The 21,545-nt window shown below is 39.9% G+C and overlaps 1 protein-coding gene across 2 annotated transcripts in view; it reads right to left on the reverse strand.

Moving 5' to 3' along the window:
• Positions 1-12,197, reverse strand: part of PRKG2 (protein kinase cGMP-dependent 2) — a gene marked incomplete at its 5' end in the record, with an annotated part of 84,142 nt that extends 71,945 nt beyond the window's left edge. For both annotated transcript variants that reach the window (XM_082837812.1, XM_082837811.1), the window contains one exon: positions 11,737-12,197. In XM_082837812.1, coding sequence (XP_082693938.1) covers positions 11,737-12,197 — 461 coding nt within the window. The remainder of the gene's footprint in view (positions 1-11,736) is intronic.
• Between the last annotated feature and the right edge of the window lie 9,348 nt (positions 12,198-21,545).

Raw genomic sequence — 21,545 nt, forward strand, 5'->3', positions numbered from 1 at the left:
TCTCACTATATAAACTAAAGGAGCCAGAGTCTGTAGAGTCCATACTCTATAATTCCACTAACATAAAGTTCAAAAATAGGCATAGTAATCTATGATAATACTAGTGCAGATAGTGGCTACCTTAGAAGTAGATAATGGATAGGGATTGGAAGGGAGCAGAAGGGGCTTCTGATTTCCTGATCTGTTTGGTGGTTACATGGGCGTGTTCACTTTATGATTTGTTCACGTCAATAAAAAATTCATTTAATAAATAAAATGTGTACATAGCTTTGGAGGCAGAAGATCCTAGGTTCAAATCCCAGCTCTGCCACTTCCTAGCTGTGTGATCTTAACCTTTCTGAACCTCAGATTTCTTCTTTGTGAATAGAACTGAGTAATCATACCTGCATCATAAGGATACTATGCACATTAACTCAGATAAGGTGCTAATATATGCCTAATAAATGGCAGTGATAGTAGTAGTTGGCAGTAGTAGTGGTTATGGTATGCTTTTTGTGGGGAAGGGTATGAAAAGTTCTAGAAACCACGAAGAAAGAAAGAGGCACTGCCAAGACTCTCTGCTTAGTTCAAAGTTCCTCCAATAGGGTTGGATCTCGAATGGATGCACATCAGTGGCAGTGTGCCATAATCCTTTTACACCCCCTACTTACATAATCAATATTCTTTGAAGCAATAAATTCCTGTCCTCTAAATTGCTTCAGGAAGTTTAATTTGTCAAAGTCCACTGACAGTTCTTGTTAAGCTGGGCCCTCAATCTTCCTTCTCTGGAACTGTTTACTAGAAGCCTGTGTTCTCACTGTTTGTTTTTGTCAGGTCAGACAAAGCATGTGTCTTGCAAACTTCTTTGCACAAGGTTCAGTGCCAAGCAGGGACCAGGGGCCTCCACCTACTTTCTTATCTGTCAAGAATTTCTTGTGAGCACAAAGGCCAAGGCAACTTTACTTGTGTGGCATATCATAACTTAATTATATATACAAATAGGAAGTATATTAGAAGGCATATTTGTCAAGGGTCCAAGATCTAAAGCTGGAATGCCAGGGTCTGATTCCTAATTCTGCCACTTACGAATGGTGGAACTCTGGGCAAGTCACTTAATCTCCAGTTTTCTCAGCTATAAAATGACAATAAACACAGTCCACAGGTCATAGGACTTCTATGAGAATTAAGTTAGTTAACAATACTGAGCACTAAGAACATGGCCTGGCACATAAAATATATTACAGAAGGAATAGCTGTACTATTATATGTCAGCAAATTACCAGCAACTTTAAAATCTTTGAGTTAAAATAGCTCTAAAAACTCTATACTTGCGAACCGCCACTATTTATTAAGGGAGACTCCTTCACAATGTGAGTAAAACTCCTGACAATCCAGGTCCCCCGCCTGGCCAGCCTCCCTGTGCTCGGGGTACCCCAGGCCCACTGAACTGCTTGCAGGTCCCCAAATGTGTCAGGCCGCTTGGTCTCCCAGCCATCCATATCTCCTCAAAACCCAGCTCAACATCAGCTCATCTATGGAGGTGTCCCTGATCCCACCAAGCACAGGATGCTCCCTCCGTCCTTTGTACACCCATCTCTTAGAATATCAATCACACAAGACTGCAATATATTTTAATTTCCCCAAAGAGACCGAGATCTTCAAGGGTGACAACACTTTCTTCATCCTCTTACCTAAAATCAGAATTGCACCTGGCACAAAATAGGGACTTAACAAAATTAATACTAAAGGACATTCAAGTTCTTTCTCCTAGTTTAAAAATCCTGGGTACAGAGACAAGAGTGGAGGTGGGAAATGTCCATCATCCACTAAACAGGCACAGAAAATAAGCAAGATAAACATCTATTTACTTTTCCCCCAAATGTTTTGAGTAATAAACCAGCAAGAAAAAAATAGCTAATAAATGCACACGTTTATAATTTGAGAAACCAGCATGAAAAGATGAGGTCATTCCATGAATAATCAGAAAATGAGCATGACTTTGTCCTGTCAACTCTCTTACCCTATTGCCCACATAATTAAGTACAGTTGTAATTGAATCATGTTTACTGTTACTTCATGCTTACAGCAAACATTTCTCTCTCCCTTTCTCAAATGTGTGCAGATGATCCAATTTCCAGGAGCATCAAAGAACAGAGCTTAATAATGAAATGTTGAAAACCAAAACATATAAGGAAGTTAGTCTGACACACTCAGTGATATGCATAATCATCATTGCGCTGCATGGTAATTAGGTAGAAATGGTAAATAGTTCTCTTAGATGCCTGTAATGAGCATTGCTCTTAGAGTGTCAAACTGAATATTTCTAGAGTCAGCTGCAGGGAAGCCTGTTCCTATAAAAAAAATGGTTCTCAATTGTCACTGCACATTAGAATCATCAAGGGACCTTCTGTAAATCCTGATACCCAGGGCCTTTACCTCAAACCAATTTAATCAGACTCCCTCGGGGTCATAGCAGGACATCAATATTTTTTAATACTTCCCTGGTGATTACAATGTGCACTTAAGCTTAAGAATTACAGCTGTAAACAAGAAAACACAAGGGAGTTTGGAGTTGTTCATTCCCTCTATTTTCCCACAGCACTGGGAACAAGCCTCCATTGAAGGCTCAACAAGCAATCAATTAATTACTATTAAGTAATTAACGGCTGATTAATTAACAATAATCAATTGATGTTCGTTTGTCACAAGACTTTGCTGTATCTTTTTCTCCTTTACAAGATAACCAATAAGTGAAAAAAATAATAAGAAAAGAGAAAATCATCACTCTACCTCCTTCCAGCATCCTATATGGAACTTGAAACAGCCTGGCACTTAGAGGTATGCTGTCAAATCAGCCCCAGGACTTTTTTTCAACTGTGGTAAAATGCACAACACAAACTGTACCATCTTAACTACCGTTAATTGCACAGCTCAGTGGCATTAAGTATATTCCCATTATTTTGCACCTATCGCCACCACCCATCTCCAGAACTTTTCTAATCTTCCCAAACTAAAACTCTGTACCCATTAAACAATAACTCCCCATTCCCTGCTCCTCCCAGCCCCTGGAAACTTCCATTCTACTTGATGTGTCTAGAAATTTGATTGCTCTAGGTACCTAATATAAAGTGGAATAATTTGAGTCTGACTTATTTCACTTAGCATAAAGTCATCAAGATTCATTCATATTGTAGCATGAAAAAGGAAGGGCTTTCCCTCCTTTTTAAGTCTGAATAGTATCTCATTGTATGTATATACTGCATTTTATTTACCCTTTCATCCATCAGTGAGTGTTTGCATCCTGTGAATATGCTATGAATATGCATGTACAAGACTCTGGGCTTTTTATATATGGCTTTACATATCTAGCATGGCCAGATTCTTAGTCAGAGAATCTCATACCAGAGATGCAAAGGGGCCGGTATGGTGTGCAGAAGTCTAAGATGGCCCCACTGTCTCTACCCATCTGGTGTCAAGCTCTTATATAATCCCCTCTCCCTGAGTGGAGATGGAACCTGGGACTTGCTCCTTGACAACACAATATAGCAACTGTGATGGGAGGGTCACCCAGCGTATGTTATATAAGACTTCATCTTAGTCAACACTAAAGAGATTCTCCAGCTGGCCCTGAAGCAGTAAGCAGCCATGTTGTGAGAGGGCCCCTATCATATGAGGGGGACATATGACAGGGAACTCTGGGCAGACCTCTAGGAGCTGAGAGCAGCCCCTGGCTGACAGCCAGCAAGAAAATGGGGCCCTCAGTCCTACCACCACAAGGAACTGAATTCTGCCAACAATCACTTGAGCTTACGGGAGGACCTCTTCTACTAGAAAGCTCTAGAAAGGAACACAGCCGGTTGACACCTTGACTGCAGCCTGCTGAAACCCTGAGCAGATGACCTAAATAGCCTCAACCACACTCCTGACCTACAGAAATGCCGAGATAACAAATATGCATTGTTTCAAGCTGCTAAGTTTGTGGTAACTTGTTATCCAACAATAGAAAACAAACACACCTGGGTTTCCCTGAGTTTCTGGTTCCAAGAGCTATCCCTTTTTACCTCCCTTTTTCTCACCTCATCTGGAGAGAAGAGACTGGAAGCTACAGATCTTTCTTTCCTTCATATTTCTCAGAGCTTGATTTGTAAACCCCAAAAAGACTACGAAAGTTGATGCTTGGAATTTACTAATTCAAATTAATTTGTCATGACAAACAACCACTCCTGGAACGATTCAAAGGAAATTGAGAGAGGAGGAAAATTAGAAGCAAACAAAATAAACATATAAGTGAAAGAAATGGGGGAGAGGAGACAGAAAGAACTACAGAAAAGAAAGGAAAGAAAACAAAACTAAAGAATTCAATATTCGATAAACATTTGTTGAACTGAATGTGTTCATCTGAAGGCATAAAGGGAATGTTTCTAGCCAAGCCTATGGGGTCAAAAATGGCTGTGGTTATTGTGCAGTAGTATAAACACATCACAGAACATGCTGTAACTCAGGAACGCCAACCACCAGACAAGGGAAAGGTGGTTCCGAGTCAGCACTTCGATTTTTGATTTTCACAACGATTAGTCCTTGAGCCCTGAGTGTTTCCTGAGGCTTAATTACACATTTTTCCTAACACCTAGCAACTGACAGACTGGAAGATGTGAGGATAAAGTGAGAAGGAACAGAGGGCGGCTATAAACCAAGCAGAGGGTAATTTGAGAGGTTGAGAGAGGGCTTAGGTGGGGAGCAGAGTGAGGAAAGCCCAGGCCCTTTGGCTTCTAGAGAGAAAGAAGAAAAGGCAGGGGCAGGAAGTCCCGGGCGCTGGGTGCCAAGACTCTGGAAAATCTGCCAAAATCTATCTCACTTCTCTGAGGTGTCAAGGCAGCTGCCAATGAATTCTAGGCAGGTTCTTCAATTCCTCCGTGCTCCTAACCTCTCCTTTTTCTGAAGTTTAACAGCACTGCCTATCCCCTCTACACCCCTCACCAACCCCAAGGGGGAGTCATTCACTTTGCAGGCTGCTCTGGCTCTAAGAGTCGTGCACACAATGGTAGAGAACACACTTCTCACATCAGGCAGACTCACACTGGAAACCTGGTTCAGCAGAGGACCTTGAACAAGCTGTTGAATGCCTCTGAGCTTTCGTTTCCCCTTTGGTCCAAGGTTAAAGTAACACCTACCTCACCAGGCAAGTCTCCATGAGATAATACACAGAAAACAACAGATGTCTAGCAGTTGCCCAAACGCTTGGTTTTCTCACCCCATCCCTGAGTAGCCAGCTCTGATCTGGATGTCTAAATGCACATTATTGCTATAAAACATCCTGATTTCAAACATCCTAACAACAATAGCAGGGAGCTGTTTGTAACCATATGAAAAAAAAATTAGAAACGTATCTATTTCTAATTATTTATTTAATTTTTTACGAGGCTTCCCAACTAAAATATGAAGAATCCTCCTCTAATTTTCATTTTGGTATAGTGGGATATTGCAGTTGTTACAGCAGACTTTTTATTGACGTATACTTGGTTTAAACATTGTGTTAGTTTCAGGTATACAGCAAAGTGATTCAGTTATATATATGTATTCTTTTTCAGATTATTTTCCATTATAGGTTATTACAAGATAATGAATACAGTTCCCTGTGCTAGACAGTCAGTCCTTATTTAGAACAGACTTTAGATAGCAGATTTCTTGGTTTTGAATCCCGGTTCCAATACTAAAAGCTGTGTAACCTTAGGCAAGTTATTTAATTCTGTAAGCCTCAGTTTCTTCACATATAAAATGATACATAATCACATCTATTATGATGGTGATAATAATATCTATTTCATGCGTTTGTTGTGAGGATTAAATAATCCAATATTTGTGAAACACTCAGAGTGGTGCCTGGCACATCATTAGCGATGTATAAATGTTATTACTATTATCGTTATCATTCCATGAAAACACTTCTGCTCAGTAAAAGAGCTGTATTTCTGTAACGCACATTCAAATGCTCGGCACTGCTTTCGAAAGGAAGAACAAATAATAACAAACATACTCTTTCTTCCTGGCTGTTTTTCCACATCTTGTTTAAATGCGTTACTCACTAGCATTTTCCACTTTTACCTATTCTGCTCCTATTCTGGGTGGGAGTGACAAATGAGACTCATTGTCCTTCCTAAAACTAGAGTCAACATCTGAAGTCTGATGGCAAGTCTTTGTTTTACCTCTCCTTTTCAAAGAAGAACAATAGTTTCAGATGATAGTTAAAGCGTTCTCAGTGAAAGGAAGTCATACCAGCGACTTGCCAGATGTCGCTGATTAATTTGCCTGTGTTCCACCAGACATTCTGCACGAGCTCATAATTTTGTTCTGCTGGTGCTGAAGTTTGTTAAACAATGTCTACATCAACAGAAAATTTAATTTCAGTAAAAGGTCTGACCTCTGCAGGCATGGTTGTCTTGGTGCTCAAGACAGGTCAGACATGGACAGAAATGCGATCTGAGCTCTTTCTCACCCACCTTTGCCACTGATATTCAGTTCTCAGCCCTGAGAAGCTCTGTACTTGTTTCAGAACCCATTCGTGCCGCTCCATATATATCAGTCTGTACCATCAGATGGATCAAATCCATTCTCTGTGTCCTTTTCACACAAGTCTGAGCTCTAAGGATGTAGCACTTGGTGAATATTAATGAAATGGGTAAGCTCTGCTCAACTCTGCTTGGAAGAAGTTGGGAAGCAGCATTGTTCTTCCTACCAACCAATACAGTGTATCAAAATAAAGCAGACTGGGCTTCCCTGGTGGCGCAGTGGTTGAGAGTCCGCCTGCCGATGCAGGGGACGCGGGTTTGTGCCCCGGTCCGGGAGGATCCCACGTGCTGCGGAGCGGCTGGGCCCGTGGGCCATGGCCGCTGAGCCTGCGTGTCCGGAGCCTGTGCTCCGCAGCGGGAGAGGCCACAACAGTGAGAGGCCCGCATACCGCAAAAAAAATAAATAAATTAAAAAAATAAATAAATAAAGCAGACTGGTGCCCAAACTAACCTGACTTGAGCCCTTTGATCTTTGTGGGTTAGGAACACTGGTATAGGTAGGTAGGGTGGGGGACCCCCAGAGGAAGAGAACCAGACATATCTTTCTTGACATAAGAGAAGCCATTTTAGGCCTAAGCCATTTTGTGATCTAAGTCTGGCCACAATGCTTGCTCTTGATCAGGCCAGAAAATAACCATATTGGAGACAATAAGTCAGTTGTAAAGACTCCCAGTTCTATTTCAAAGATAAAGATCAGCCTGAAGCATATTCTTGAGCTATTCTGCAGGATCCAAAACTCCCTCAAGCACTCAACCACCCGACTAACTGGAACCTAAGGAATGATCATGCTGACCTTTATTGATTTCAGTCAACTAGAGCCAGGACTCTGTCAGTCTTTGCCCCACTTCTACACTGAATTCTCCTCCATGAATATGCATACAATGCCCAAGCCCCTTCATAAATATGCATGTACCCTTAGCTTAAAACTTTCCCAATTTTGCTGTTCAGGGACATACTACTTTGGGAAATATCTTCAGTGTTCTCTTTACTTGCTGCAGGTAATAAATCCTTCCTTCTCCTGCTCTTTGGTTTGGTAGTGTCTTTTGGCTTGACACCTACCCAGAGGCAAATCCAGTCTTTGTGCAACTGTTTTTGGGATTGTAGAGGGAAAGAACTGGTTTCAAAGTCAATCTTGGGTTCTAACCTTAGCTCTGCCACTTACCATGGCCTATTCTGCAACTCCCCTGCACCTGTTTCCTCACTTCTCCAATAGGGGAGAAGCGTGAAACAATCTCTAAGATTCTTCCAGCCCTAAAGTCTTCTGATAGTTACTATAATAGATTAAATCAGGGATCAGAGTATTTGATATACTGGAATGCTCTGACTCATCATGATTTATGATACTTCAGAAAGGCTGAGTACCTATAATAAAACGGGCTACATGTCTACATGGTTGTATGCTTCTGAAGATCTAAAATGGTCAGTGGGCACAAAGCCAAGTCCCTACAAAAGGCTATGATAGACTGCAGGTTCCATTCAGCTGAAGAGGGATTCCACATTGTGCCCACCTCAATCTGACAGGCTCATTTTCATTTTCTGTGACATTGTCCTAATACCGAACACAGGTCTTATTTTGTCTGTGAGTTCTCTCAAACTTCACTATGGTCACAATTCCCACCTCAAAAGATAGCGGTTACAGTCAAAACCACATAATCTAGAACTGCAGTATCCAATACAGTGGCCATTAGACACATGTGGCTATTTAATTTTAAAATAACTTGAAATTAAAAATTCAATTCCTTGGGGGCACTAGTCACACTTCCAGTGCTCAACAGCTACATTCTGCTGTTGGCTACCATATCAGACAACACAGATTATAGAACAATTCCATCATTGCAGAAAATTCTCTTGAACAGCACTGAGTTATTCTAGAACCTGATCTTAAAAAGTAGTCGCTTGAATTTTGCAAGAGACAAATTAAAAGAGTTCTCCAATGCCATTAGAGCATATAAGTTCCTCCAAATAAAGCAGGGAGGTGCAACTATACTATTTAAGCTCCCCCTTCCTACCTTACAAGTACACTTGCTGGGTACAAGACAACAAAGATGGCATGAGTGGGCTTCCTGGCAGTTGCTGAGGTTCACTTACCATTTACAATACATTTGAGCGCAGGGGCCTCAGCAAACTCGCAGACTGCGGTGGCATGGGCTTGAGAGTCTCTCATGAATTACCGAATCTGAATCCTCAAATTCGAAATCTATCATCCCCCCAAATGTTATTCTCTGGTTTCTCTCAGTACTTCATATCTCCCCCACGCTGTTGATTGCAGGAGGGCTGGAATCTCCCCCCACTTTCTTTCTCATTGGTAAGTACTCATCAGAGACATACTGTTTGACAAAAAGACTAAAAAACCATTCAATGACTTTCTGATCCAGTGTGGAGGGGGATCCTGATCCCAAATGTAGTTGACACGTATTAGTAAAAACAAATTTATTCATAAAGTCAGCCAGGAAACTTTATAAAGTTCAACAAATAAATCATGAGAACCTAAAACTAAATGAAGGCTCCATTTTGACTGTTACCTTAAATTCTCTAATATCTATCTAACAGGAACTGCTTGGAAAAGTAGCCAAACCAATGGACACTGTCCATTATCCTTTTATCAGTGAATGGTGCTCTCATCTTTTCTAATGTTCTAACTTCCAGAAAGTTTTTTCTTCCAAAATTTTTGATAGACTGTATAAAGACTGTATATAAAGACTGTATAAAATTTATATTTGGATAAATTATCCAAACTTTACTTACAGACTTTCTCTAAAACTGGAACTATTTGAAAATGGAAAATGAATTGTAATATTGAGCACTTTCAAAGAACTGGACATTTTTAAATCTCTGAATTGATGTTATCTGCGTTTAGCCACTTATTCCAGACTTAAGGGGAATGACATTTTGTAAGGGAAATTGCAGGGAAAATTCAGGTACAAATGTCTGCAAGGGGAAATAAGACATAAACCAGTCAATGACAAAAGAGTGGTTCCCATATTCTAATTAATTTTTCAATTTAGAACTAAAAGGCTCTATGAAAGCATAAAGGGATTATGAAGGCATAAATAATCTAATTTGGTCTCTTTAGGATTTAATCATTAAGGAATCAGTTATCCCATTTCTTCATCGTATCCCCAACACAAACTTGTACCCACTGGGCCTGCCTTTATGATGGATGAGGGGAATCATTGCTCATCCTTATTCATCCATCCTTCTAAGGGCTGTAATGTCTTTCCTCTCCTGTGTCCCACTCACTACAGACAGATGGTTTGGCCCAAAAACTAACTGTGCTTAGCTATTGATTTCCTTTACCTCGTTATAATAGAGCTAATAAAAAATACAGTAGAATGTACTTATCTTGGATTGTTCTGTTACCTAACACCAGGAGAATAGTGTTTTGCCTCAAGACGGGCATAAGTCTTTGGAAAAAATAATTGAAAATAATCTTCATTCAAGAAGAGAAATCTGGTGGAATATGTAGGAAGAGGGTCAAAGAAGATGAATTACTATTAAATTCTCTCACACTTCTCCTAGATATATAAGCACATTGTTATTGAAAGAATTTTTGTGGGTAAACAATATATTGTCTTATGTATACACATATAGTATGTATAACATATGTATGTGTATAGTACATATATAGAGAGAATGCATAATACAATTATTATATGTGCATATATCTCTTATACATCAAAAGAGAACACTATGATGTTCAATTTTTGAAAAACAAGCATAAGTTCGTAAGCAACATTTATAATTTCTGAATTCACACCATTAAAAATAAATAATTATTATTTTTGCAATGGGAATACAGAAGACCTTTCTAAGCCAACTAATAAATAAACTCTTGGCTTAAAAAAAGTCTTCTGAACTCTAACGTCAATCAGATTCTTTCAATCACAGAGTATTATACGTTTATAATCCGGCATGACTTGTTTCCTTAACAAACATTTATTGCTCATTCACTATGTGCCAAGCACTGTCAACAAATTGATGAATTAAACTTCCCTTTATAATCCTGTTATCAAAATTAATCATTTATTTGTTTAAGTCAAATGTTTTATCTTGATTTATATTATTTATGTGTGTGAATAAATTAAAGTTTTTTTAATTTCATAAATCTTGGATTTTGCAAGAAGGACCCAGGCTCAGCCAAGACATTATCAAGGCAAAAGATCTAATTTCAACTAATAAATATTTACTCATTTAAAAATAGTGCAGAAAGGAGACCCTAACTCATAATGTTTCTAATCAATCTTTCCTGATTAGGAAATTCAAACTTGAGCCAGAAAAGAAACGTACCCACACACACACACACACACACACACACACAAGAATACTGTGGGAAATATTTACATGTTCTTTTAAAAATCCTTATTTTTAAAATTAATTCTAGCTTTTAATTGTTCCCTCTGCCTGAAGTGCGTGCCCTTTCTACCTGGTCTATCCTCCTTTTTCTCCTTTGGGTCTCAGTTAAAGGTCACCTCCTCAACCAGGTCTCCATGACAATCCCAATTCTGTCCCCTCCTTGACCTTCTCTCCCCCTTAATCCCAGACACCACCCACTCTACTGTCAGTTTCATCATATCATTCATCTTAATTAATAATTACACAATGTTTACTTGTTTCCGGGTATACTATCTTCCCACAGGAAATGCTCTGTGTCTATTTATTCACTGATATATACTTAGCATCTAACACAGTGGCTGGGAGAAGGCAGTGCTTAACTAAAACTGTGGGATGAATGAATGAATGCACCCCCCTCAGAGGCATCAGCTTATCCCTTTTTCATGACACTTGCAGACTAAGTGCTAAGAAGTGGCTTTTGCTATACATATTCATAATTCAGTGTGATTTGTGTACACCCGTTAAGTCTACTTCTTTGGAAGAGAGATGGGCAGACTCCCTAGAACCACCTCTGCACTCCCCCAGGGTTTTCAAGATAACAGAAATGACTTTTGTAAACTCGGTTCCTCAGTTATGCAAATCACAAATCAAAGTCCAGGTAAAGCAGGAGTCCTGCTTTAAAGAGAAGTTCTACTTAAAGGGAGACCCTGTTGCAAAACAAAACCCTTTCAGAAGCCCCTCTATCCCAAAATCTGAAAGGGTTAATATGCGCTTCTCCATTGAGGAGACTCAATAAATAGCGTTCTAATGTTTCATAATATTTAAGGCCACCTGAGTCCAAAAGCGGGTGGGAACTTACCTGGAGTCCTTTCTGACTCTCGCTTTCTCAAAGGAAAATTCAGGGGGTTTGTTGAGGTCATAGGTTCGGGTGGTGGGCTCAGCAGACACACCAGCCTTCGCTCCCCTCCTGCTATGGAGGGAGACCAATCCCGAGGTCTTGCGGTGGACCTCAAGAGGCACTTTATCCGGAGACGCCTGACGCGGGCTTCCTCCCTGCATGTGTACCACATCCTGAAGCTTGTTCAGCTGGATGCACTTGTTCTGGAGCTCCTCCGTGAGCTCTGCAATGGCCACAGTCTGCTTGGACAGCTGCTCCCGTAGCTCCTTCAAATGGTACTCCCGCTCCTGGATCTCGGCATCCTTCCTCCTCAGCTCTCTCTCCAGCTCTGTCACCTTGCTCCGGAGGGCACTGGTAGTGAGGTTCCCGGAGTGGCCATCTGGATTCTTGGAATGTTTGGGTTTCACGGAACCATTTCCCATTTTGCTCAAGGACCTGAGAGAGGGCAGAGAATTGGGGATTCCCTAGTGGAGTTTCACTTCCCAACCGCCACCGCCACCCCTCTCAATCCACTCTGTTTCATAAAGAGAAACACAGCGCTCATCGCTGTTGGGTAAGCAATAAATTCCCCCACGCTTCCAGAAGAAAAGCAACGGATTGATTCCCTTTGTCCCTCAATGAGGAGGAGCTGGCACTTGGTTTCGTTCTTCCCCATCCCTTTGCTGGCCCAAGCATCCCACCTAATAAGCATTTTGCACAAATGGCCTGTGTTACCTGCTCTTCTCTTTGGTCGTTCTCTCCGGACAGCTGTCAAAAGCATCACAACACAACTGCGATTCGGATGTCACCATGGCAAAGAAAAAACACCAACGAGCAGCTGTAGCTACCGCAGCAGAGGCTTGTTAATGTCACAACTCTCACAGCACCCTGAGTGGCTACACTAAGAAACCTCCCCCTAGTTTAGAAAATAACACATCTGCACTTCGGGCAGAGGAGGCACAGTTGGTGTTGCTGTATTAGCACTTTTCTCCAGCCGTGTGTGCCTATTAAGTTTGGCTTTTCTGACAACGCTCGCTGTTGCAAACTTCTGGATGGCAGTTACCAGAAGGTAAAACAGAGGCATGGGGGTTCTTCTACATCCTTTACTTTATATCCTAAAGCCAAGATTGTCCAAAAAATGACAACCTATGGTACGATACTGTATTATTTTCCTGTAAAGAATATCCTCAGTGTAGGCCCCAAAGTAGTTACTAATCCAGTGAGTCTCAGGATGTAACAGGCAGACTGGGGATTATGAGGCATGATTTTAGTTGATTCAAAAATGTTTTTTAGGGATTTCCCTGGTGCAGTGGTTAAGAATCTGCCTGCCAGGGCTTGCCTGGTGGCGCAGTGGTTGAGAGTCCGCCTGACGATGCAGGGGACGCGGGTTCATGCCCAGGTCCAGGAGGATCCCACGTGCCGCGGAGCGGCTGGGCCCGTGAGCCATGGCCGCTGAGCCTGGGCGTCCGGAGCCTGTGCTCTGCAATGAGAGAGGCCACAACAGTGAGAGGCCCGCATACCGCAAGAAAAAAAAAAGAATCTGCCTGCCAATGCAGGGGACACGGGTTCGAGCCCTGGTCCGGGAAGATCCCACATGCTGCAGAGCAACTAAGCCCATGCGCCACAGATACTGAGCCTGTGCTCTAGAGCCCGTGAGCCACAACTACTGAAGCCCACGCGCCTAGAGCCCGTGCTCTGCAACAAGAGAAGCCGCCGCAATGAGAAACCCGCGCACTGCAATGAAGAGTGGCCCCTGCTCGCTGCAACTAGACAAAGCCCGCACACAGCAACAAAGACCCAACGCAGCCAAAAATAAATAAATAAAATTTATTTTTTTAAAAATGTTTTTTAGTTCAATAGCTATGTATTTATTTTAACATTCATTAGAAATATAAATAATTGGCACCACAAAAGTTTGAGGTTCAGTAAGATAGTTAGATTTACTGAGTCAATTCAATGAAAATAGAAAAGAAATCATCTGCAGTTAATAAGCACATACGAGCAAAATCAAAAAGAACTTGAAAGGCTGAAGTTTGGAAAATACTGCTTTGATTAATTATCATAAGGTTTAAGTCTTTTTAAGCTAGCTACTTAAATTTCATACCTTTGCACGTGTAATTTTTGACAGCCATAACCCAAGAAACTTGTAAACTAAGCTTGAATGACCGCTTATTATCTAATACGAGATAGATGGAAGTTTGAAGTTATAAATCTCACACATTCTTGGCCCTCTCTCTCCCTAAATTTCAAACTCTGAGAGAAATAAAAGCTTAGACTGATTTCACTAGCTCTACCGGAATCATCATGAACCTTTACAACCAATACAGAGACATAAACAGCCTCTAAGTTTCAAACTGATGCAACCAAATAGTCAATGCAGGTCACCTAAGATGGATGGTAGAAACAGAAAATAAATGCACTTATAAAAGTAATCTTGCAATACCCAGACATTCTTCATAGAATTCAGGTTCAAAGTAGTCGTTAATAAACATTAGCCTCCAGGGAACTGCCGTAATATGTTGCAGAGATGTGGCAGGTTTAACATTTAAGTTTCTGTTGACTCGGCAGCATTTACTATTCCTATATATTAGGAATATATAAAAAGGTTAAGGAGACTAGAATTCAAAGAAGTGGCCCAGGACACTGTGGTAGCCTGAATAAGCAATTCAGAAGATATTAGATTGGGACCTGAGAATAAACTTGAATGAGATTCTGAATGACAGGCATGAGAAGGGTACCCCCAAAGGGATCTTAAATTCATGTGCACACAAGTTTTAACATGCAGCAATGAGACATCTCCTAGATGTGCTTTTTTGGTTCATGGGCAAGCATTCCTAATCCAAGGCAGGATAGAGGGAGGGGAATGGGTGGAAGAAAAGAAATTGCCTTATAAAGAACAAAAGTAAGCACAAACATTTTAAAATCTAACAACTCATTCTTTATTCATAGAACAATTGTTTACTAAGACCAAACTAAGTGTCATGTACTATACCAGGGGCATAGCTCCATGAATTTGCAGTCAAATTCAACACAGAGAAGAGTTCTAGCATTCTAAATATGAAAAGGCTTAGAATCATTTTTGCTCTGTGTATGGTAGTCAAAACATTCTGTACCAATCCAATAATTTTACAAACCTGAAACACAATTAGGCAGAGGTGGTTAAATTCTCCCAAAACACCAGCTATTCTCTGGCTTTAATGAAGTCAGTTTGGAAGCTGAATAAATCTTTCGAGCTATTTAGAATTCTAAAGAGGGATGAAATGAGACTAACTAACCCATCTTTCAAGTCACTAATTTAAGATATGTAAGGACTACTGAATGACTCAATACTAAGTCTGATTTCTTACTTAGTTCACCCCTTTCAATTCTGGTGTCCCTCAAGCCAAGGCTTCGAGTGTCTGGCTTCATAAAACCTAATTAGACTCCCTCTGTTTCCTGTCTGCATCAGTCACTAAGAGAGACAAGCTATTTCTCAAATATGTATTGCCAGTCACAACTGAACCACAGGATTTTGTTCCATCAATCTAGCAACTATAGGTTCTTAGAATCATTCTTGTAATCAGAGAACAGCATGCAAAGTAATAAGAAATGAGCTTGGAGATAAAGATCAGGATATTTTTCCTTCCAGTTTTATTGAAATATAATTGACATATAGCACTGTATAAGTTTAAGGTGTACAGCAAAATAATTTGATGTATACACATCATGAAATGATTACCATAAGTTTAGTGAACGTTCATCATCTCATATAGATACAAAATTTAAGAAATAGGAAAAAAATTGTTCCTTGTGATGAGAGCTCAGGATTTACTCTCTTAACAGCTTTCGTATATAACACACAGCAGTGTTAATTATATGTATCATACTGTACTTGACATCCCTAATATTTATCTTATAACTGGACATCTGTACCTTTTGGCTGCCTGTATCCAATCCCCCCTACCACCACCACCTCTGGTAACCACAAATCTGACCTCTTTTTCTATGAGTTTGTTTGTTTGTTTTCAATGTATAGTGAAGTAATAAGAAATAAGCATGGAGACGAAGATCAGGATTTGACATAAGCAATGGAGTCAAGCCAGCCAGGGTAGAAAAACAATCTGCCTTTTCCCAGCTGTGTTACCTTCTATAAATTACTTAGAATCCTCAGTTTTCTAATCTAGAAAGTGGATATAATTATGCCCATCTCATAGATTTATTATGAAGATTATGTTTGTAAGGTATCCTGTGCATTGTCAGGCATGTAGTACACACCAAGCAGCATTTATAGTGTGTGACTAGCAAGGCACTAAGTGACTTGGTATGAGGAAATGCCCAGAGGGCATCATTACTGGGTAGGGAAGAAGTCTAGTAGACTGGATGTCTTCTGGACAAGAGGTCTTTAAAGATGAAAATTATTGGGGGCAGGGGAGAGGGGTATCCTTACTCTGTCTTCATTAAGACAAAAAGTCATTCTGGGACTAACAACCTGGGAAACCCTCCCAGTTAAGCGAAGCCCCACCAATAGATGAAGACCAGAAAGTTTCATAAGCAACGCAGCCCAGGTTCCAGGACTGCAAGGACTCCTCCTTTGTCATTCCCTTATGTAGCCTCTATCTATTTACACATATTACACTGAAATCCTTAAACAAAAAGGGCCCACCTAATAATCTTCAAAGGCAACAAAAAACATGGTTCACTTTGAAGGGGATATTCTTCTGCAGCCAGGGACAGGAGCGAGGAATACAATGAGCAGTGGCATCTAGCAAAAGAGAGGAAAATTGTATAAAGTTATAAATTATTATTACATTAATTTAATCACGATTTAGGAAATGTCATATACAAGAGGTAACTAGAAAAGACACAGGAAAAGCAAAACTGACTGTGGACGCTCTTGCAGGCAGACTAACGCCTGACAGCCAATGTGGGAGGAATTAGCCTTTGTTGTCTGTTTTTCCTCCAGCTCTAAAGTAGTTTGAAACCAAAATCTTGGCTCTGATCTAGATAGTATCTATTTTTCTCTCTACCCGTCTGGATTCTGACATATATATATCTATACATACAGGAGATGGTATAGTGCTGGCTAATGTTATAGAGCCAGAGTCCCAATCCAAGCACTTTCACTTAGTATTTATAAGCCCTAGGCCTTGACATTGGGCATGAATGTGAATAATAGAAGAGGTGGATAGACACATAGATAGATTGACAGATAGATAAAATAATGTTGCATATCATTTAGAATTGTTAGAGGGTTAAATGAGATAAACCATGATAAGCATTTAGCACAGGGCTTGACGTATAGTATGTGTTCAATATATATTAAATATTATTGTTATTACTGTTAACATTATTTAGCCAATAAAACAACTCATTTTAGTGGAAAAACTTATTGATCAAAAAATATGTACTAAAGTAACAGGACATTATAGGAGAACAAAGTTGAGTGCTGATACTACCAGACTTCAAGACTTACCATAAAGCTTCAACAATCAAGAAAACGTGGTACTGGTGAAAGAATAGACAAATAGATCAATGGTACAGAATAGAGAGACCAAAAACAGACCCACAAAAATTTAGTCAACTGTTCTTTTACAAAGGAGCAAATACAATTCAATGGGGAAAAGATAGCCTTTTGAACAAATTGTATTGGAACAACTGGGAATCCATATGCAAAAAAAAGAATCTGGAAACAGACTTTACATCTTTCACAAAAATTAGTTCAAAATGAATCAAGGTCCTAAATGTAAAACACAAACTATAAAACTGCTAGTAGACAATACAGGAAAAAATGGAAGTGATCTTGAGTTTGGTGATGACTTTTGAGATAAAACACTGAAAGCACAATCCATGAAGGGAAAAATCGATAAGTCGGACTTCAATAAAACTAAAAACTTCTGCTCTGTAAAAGGCATGTTAAGAAAATGAAACAACAAGAAAATGAAACAACAAAAAACAACAACACAGACTGGAAGAAAGAATTTGCAAAACACATATCTAATAAAGGACTACTATCCAAAATATACAAGGAACTCTTTAATATTCAACAACAAGAAAAAGAACAATCCAGCTGCAAAATGGGCAAAAGATCTAAACAAGCACCTCACCGAAAAGATACACACATGACATACAAGGATATGAAATGATGTTTAATATCCTACGTCATTAGAGAATCTCAAATTAAAACAATGAGATACCATGCTCCTTGGTATTTATCCAACTGATATGCAAACACAGGCCCACACAGAGGTTTACAGCAGTTTTACTCATAATTGCCAAAACTTGGAAGCAACTAAGACATCCTTCAGTGGACGGCTGGATAAACAAACTGTGACACATCCAGACAATGGAATATTATTTGGTGATGAGAAGCAATAACTATCAAGCCCTGAAAAGACATGGAAGAACTTTAAATGTATATTGCAAAGTGAAAGAAGCCAATCTGTAAAACCTACATCCTTTGTGATTCCAACTATATGACATTCTGGAAAAGACAAAACTTGGAGACAGTAAAAAGGTTAGTGGTTTCCAGGAGATTGGGGAGAGGGAGAAAGGAATGAATAGGTGGAGTACAGGGGAATTTGGGGGCAGTGAAGCTATGTTGTATGATACTGTTATGGTGGATACATGTCATTATATATTTGTCCAAGCCCACAGAACCGAACAACAAAAAAAGTGATCTCTAATGTAAGCTATGGACTTCAGTTAATAATTTTTCCATATTGGCCCATCAATGTATCACATTGATGCAAGATGTTAAGAATAGGGAAGGGAAGGGGAGACTATGGAACCTCTCCATAGTTTTCACCTTAGTTTTCTGTAAACCTAAAACTGCTCGAAAAAAGAAATTCTATTCATTAAAAACAAAACAAAACGTACTAGGAGTGAACACAAGAAAGCTGATGGCATATTTAAGGAACAGGCTGAAATGTATGATGGGTGAAGGAGAGTGATGAGAAGTGAAGCTAAAAAAGTAAGATAATAGAATGAGATACTGAAAAATTTCATTTGCCATTTACGGTATCTGGATTTTAGTGTAGGTCAAGTTGTTTTCAAGTTATATGGTCAGATCTGTCCTTTAGAAAAATAAACAACTTTTTTTGGCAATAAATATGGAATGGAGTGAAAAGAGCTTAGAGGAAGAAAGACAAAATAAGAGGCTATAAGAGGCTACTGCACCAATCCAAGTAAGAGAGGATGAGAACAGGGTTAACATCAGAAAGCATCCCAACCCTATTCTAATATCTTGAACTCAAGAAAAAATGAACCATTTCCATGGTAGCCATTTCCAAAAGAGAAAAACAATATCATAGGGCATCTGGCAAAAGCTATGGCTATAGGCAACTCTGCAATTTCCTTCCCTTCAATAAATCATGAAAAGTAGAATAGATTCTTTTTCATGATATGGGCAGGTTAGCTTGAAGTCAAATGAATGACACAGCCTTCTCGAGATAGTTTTCTAAGTACATATGAAACCAATGCATCTGGTGTTACTCTTAACTTTGACTCACCAAATGTCTTTTAGAAAATAATTAACCATCATTGAGTATATAAACCCCTGCTGCTCCTCCCTGAAGCAACCACAAAGAGTTGTCCTTGTGAGAAACAGCTCAATTTCATATTGATTCTACAATTAAAAGCGTCTGTCCATCTGACCTTGTGACTGCTGACCTCGGGCTCGGTTTTGAATCTACTGCTTGTTTTCTCCGTCTATGGCATTTTAATTTGTGGAGTAATTCTCTCTTGTCAGGCAGTCATATGAGCTTTTATTGTACCAAAGTTTCAGCTACTCCTGAGGCTATCTCCTTGTAATGGTGCCCTAACACACACACCCCGCAGAATGTTTACAGTGAGTCTTATAAATGCCACATATCCCATATGTTCACTGCCAAATGTAGTGGCATTCCATTCAGCTATTTTGGGGTGCCATAGTAGCAGATAAGGAGGCAAACACACAGAAATGTAATTATGTAGGTGTAGGTCCAGAGATGGTAGCTAATGGAATTTGAGTGATGTTAAGAAGAAAGACAAAGATCTGGAAGTTTCCACCGTGGCAACTGGGTAAGAGAAGATGTCATTAACCAAACTGAGGAGCAGATTTGAGGGATATGACAGTGAGTTTAATTTTGGACAGTTTGAGGAAACTGTGGAAAGTTTAAGGTCAAGAAGTTCAGTAGGCAGTAAGAAACAAGGGACTAGAAAATCAAAAAGGGGGAGCTGAAAATACCTAGCAATCATAAGTAAAGGTTGAAGCTGAAGAAGTAGATAAAAGTGCCCATTAGATTGGCAATGAAGAGAAGAAAAGTGTTTAGGTCTATATGAAGTTTGAGAGAAAAACTAGAGATGCTAAGAAGAAGCTATCGTGTTAGAGAAAGGATGTGGAGGGATTAACTGTATAAGACAAGATGGTGGGAGTAATACTGCAGAGGCAGAATCTCTAAATGTGGTAATTAAGTGGGTGCACACAAAAGGGGAGTCAAAAAAGATTCCAATGTTTTGATCTTGGCAGGCGGGGAGGAAGGAAGGCAGTACTATGAACTCATTCATTCATTAAAAATGAATAGAGCACCATCGTTGGGTTAGGCACTGTGACACTGACCACAGTCAAGAGAATAAGCAAGCTTTATGGAAAAAGTGATGAATCTGGATTTATATTTGTTGACTTTGAGGTGCCTATGAGTCATCAAGGTGGAAATGTCTAACACATGGCAGCAAAGAAGAAAGGTCAAGGCAAGTGAACACTTCATAGGTAAGAACTGAAGTCCCACTAGTAGATGAGATCACTGACGGAAAAAAAGAAAGGAATGCCTCTATGGTTACGTATGTACATTTAGATGGTACCTGTGGATATTATTTATAGGAGAAGAGGGGGAGGAGATGCAAATAAAAGCAGTGAAGGAACAGTTGTACAATAAGAGATCTAGAAGTACATTGGAAACCATTCAAGAGGTGAGCAAGCTGCAGTTCACATCTCAGAGACATATCAAAGCACTTGAGGGAAATATACTGAATTTAGCCTTTCACAGAAGAGTTGGGATAGAAACCGGATTACAAAGGACGGTGAGAAGAGCTGACACTGAGAGCAGAGACTTCAACATGGTACCATGGTTCAGGCAGTGGATTTTTAGAATAGTGAAAACTTGAGAGTATTCGTAAGCTCCAAATAATGAATCAGTGAATATAGAGAAAATGAAAACATAGGAGAAGAGGGGATAATTGATAGGAAAATAGCCTAGAGGAAGCAAGACAATACGGGCTCAAAAGACTTGGGCAGCATCCAGGCAACATACGCCTTCACTGTGAGGTGAATTAGCCCTCACTTGTAAGGATTTCAGAGGACTGAAATGGAGCATTTCAGGTAAAAGAGAAAGATCTCTGTGTACCATCTTTTTATGTCGTTTATTCTTAGTTACACAATGTTCCAATGGAGACGATGGCCTCTAATTCTCCAAAGATAATTCTCCACCATATTAGCGCCTATCCTCCTGCGTAAAACTGAACAGTAGTACTGGCAACACCTACTGTGTGTTATGTAGGTAATCGTCTTCTCCAAGAGTTAAATGGAAACTTGCAAAGAAAAGAGACAACAATTTCTAAGGCACTGTTCGGGGTGGGGAGCGCAGGCAGGTGTCTGTTGCTCTCTTCCTTTATAGAGAAGCCCCTGGGAACTGCAGCGACGAGATGAAGACCAGAGCTTCATCCTTTCTACCTGTTCATTTTGCCTGCGTTGTGCCTTTGCAGGGTCTCAACTGCTATGCATCCGTACCCTAGTTCTTCTCAAACTTGAACCCCTTGCTTTTTCTCTCATCCCCAAA

Source organism: Leucopleurus acutus (genome assembly GCF_964270905.1).
Source record: "Leucopleurus acutus genome assembly, chromosome: 4".
Lineage (NCBI taxonomy): Eukaryota > Metazoa > Chordata > Mammalia > Artiodactyla > Delphinidae > Leucopleurus > Leucopleurus acutus.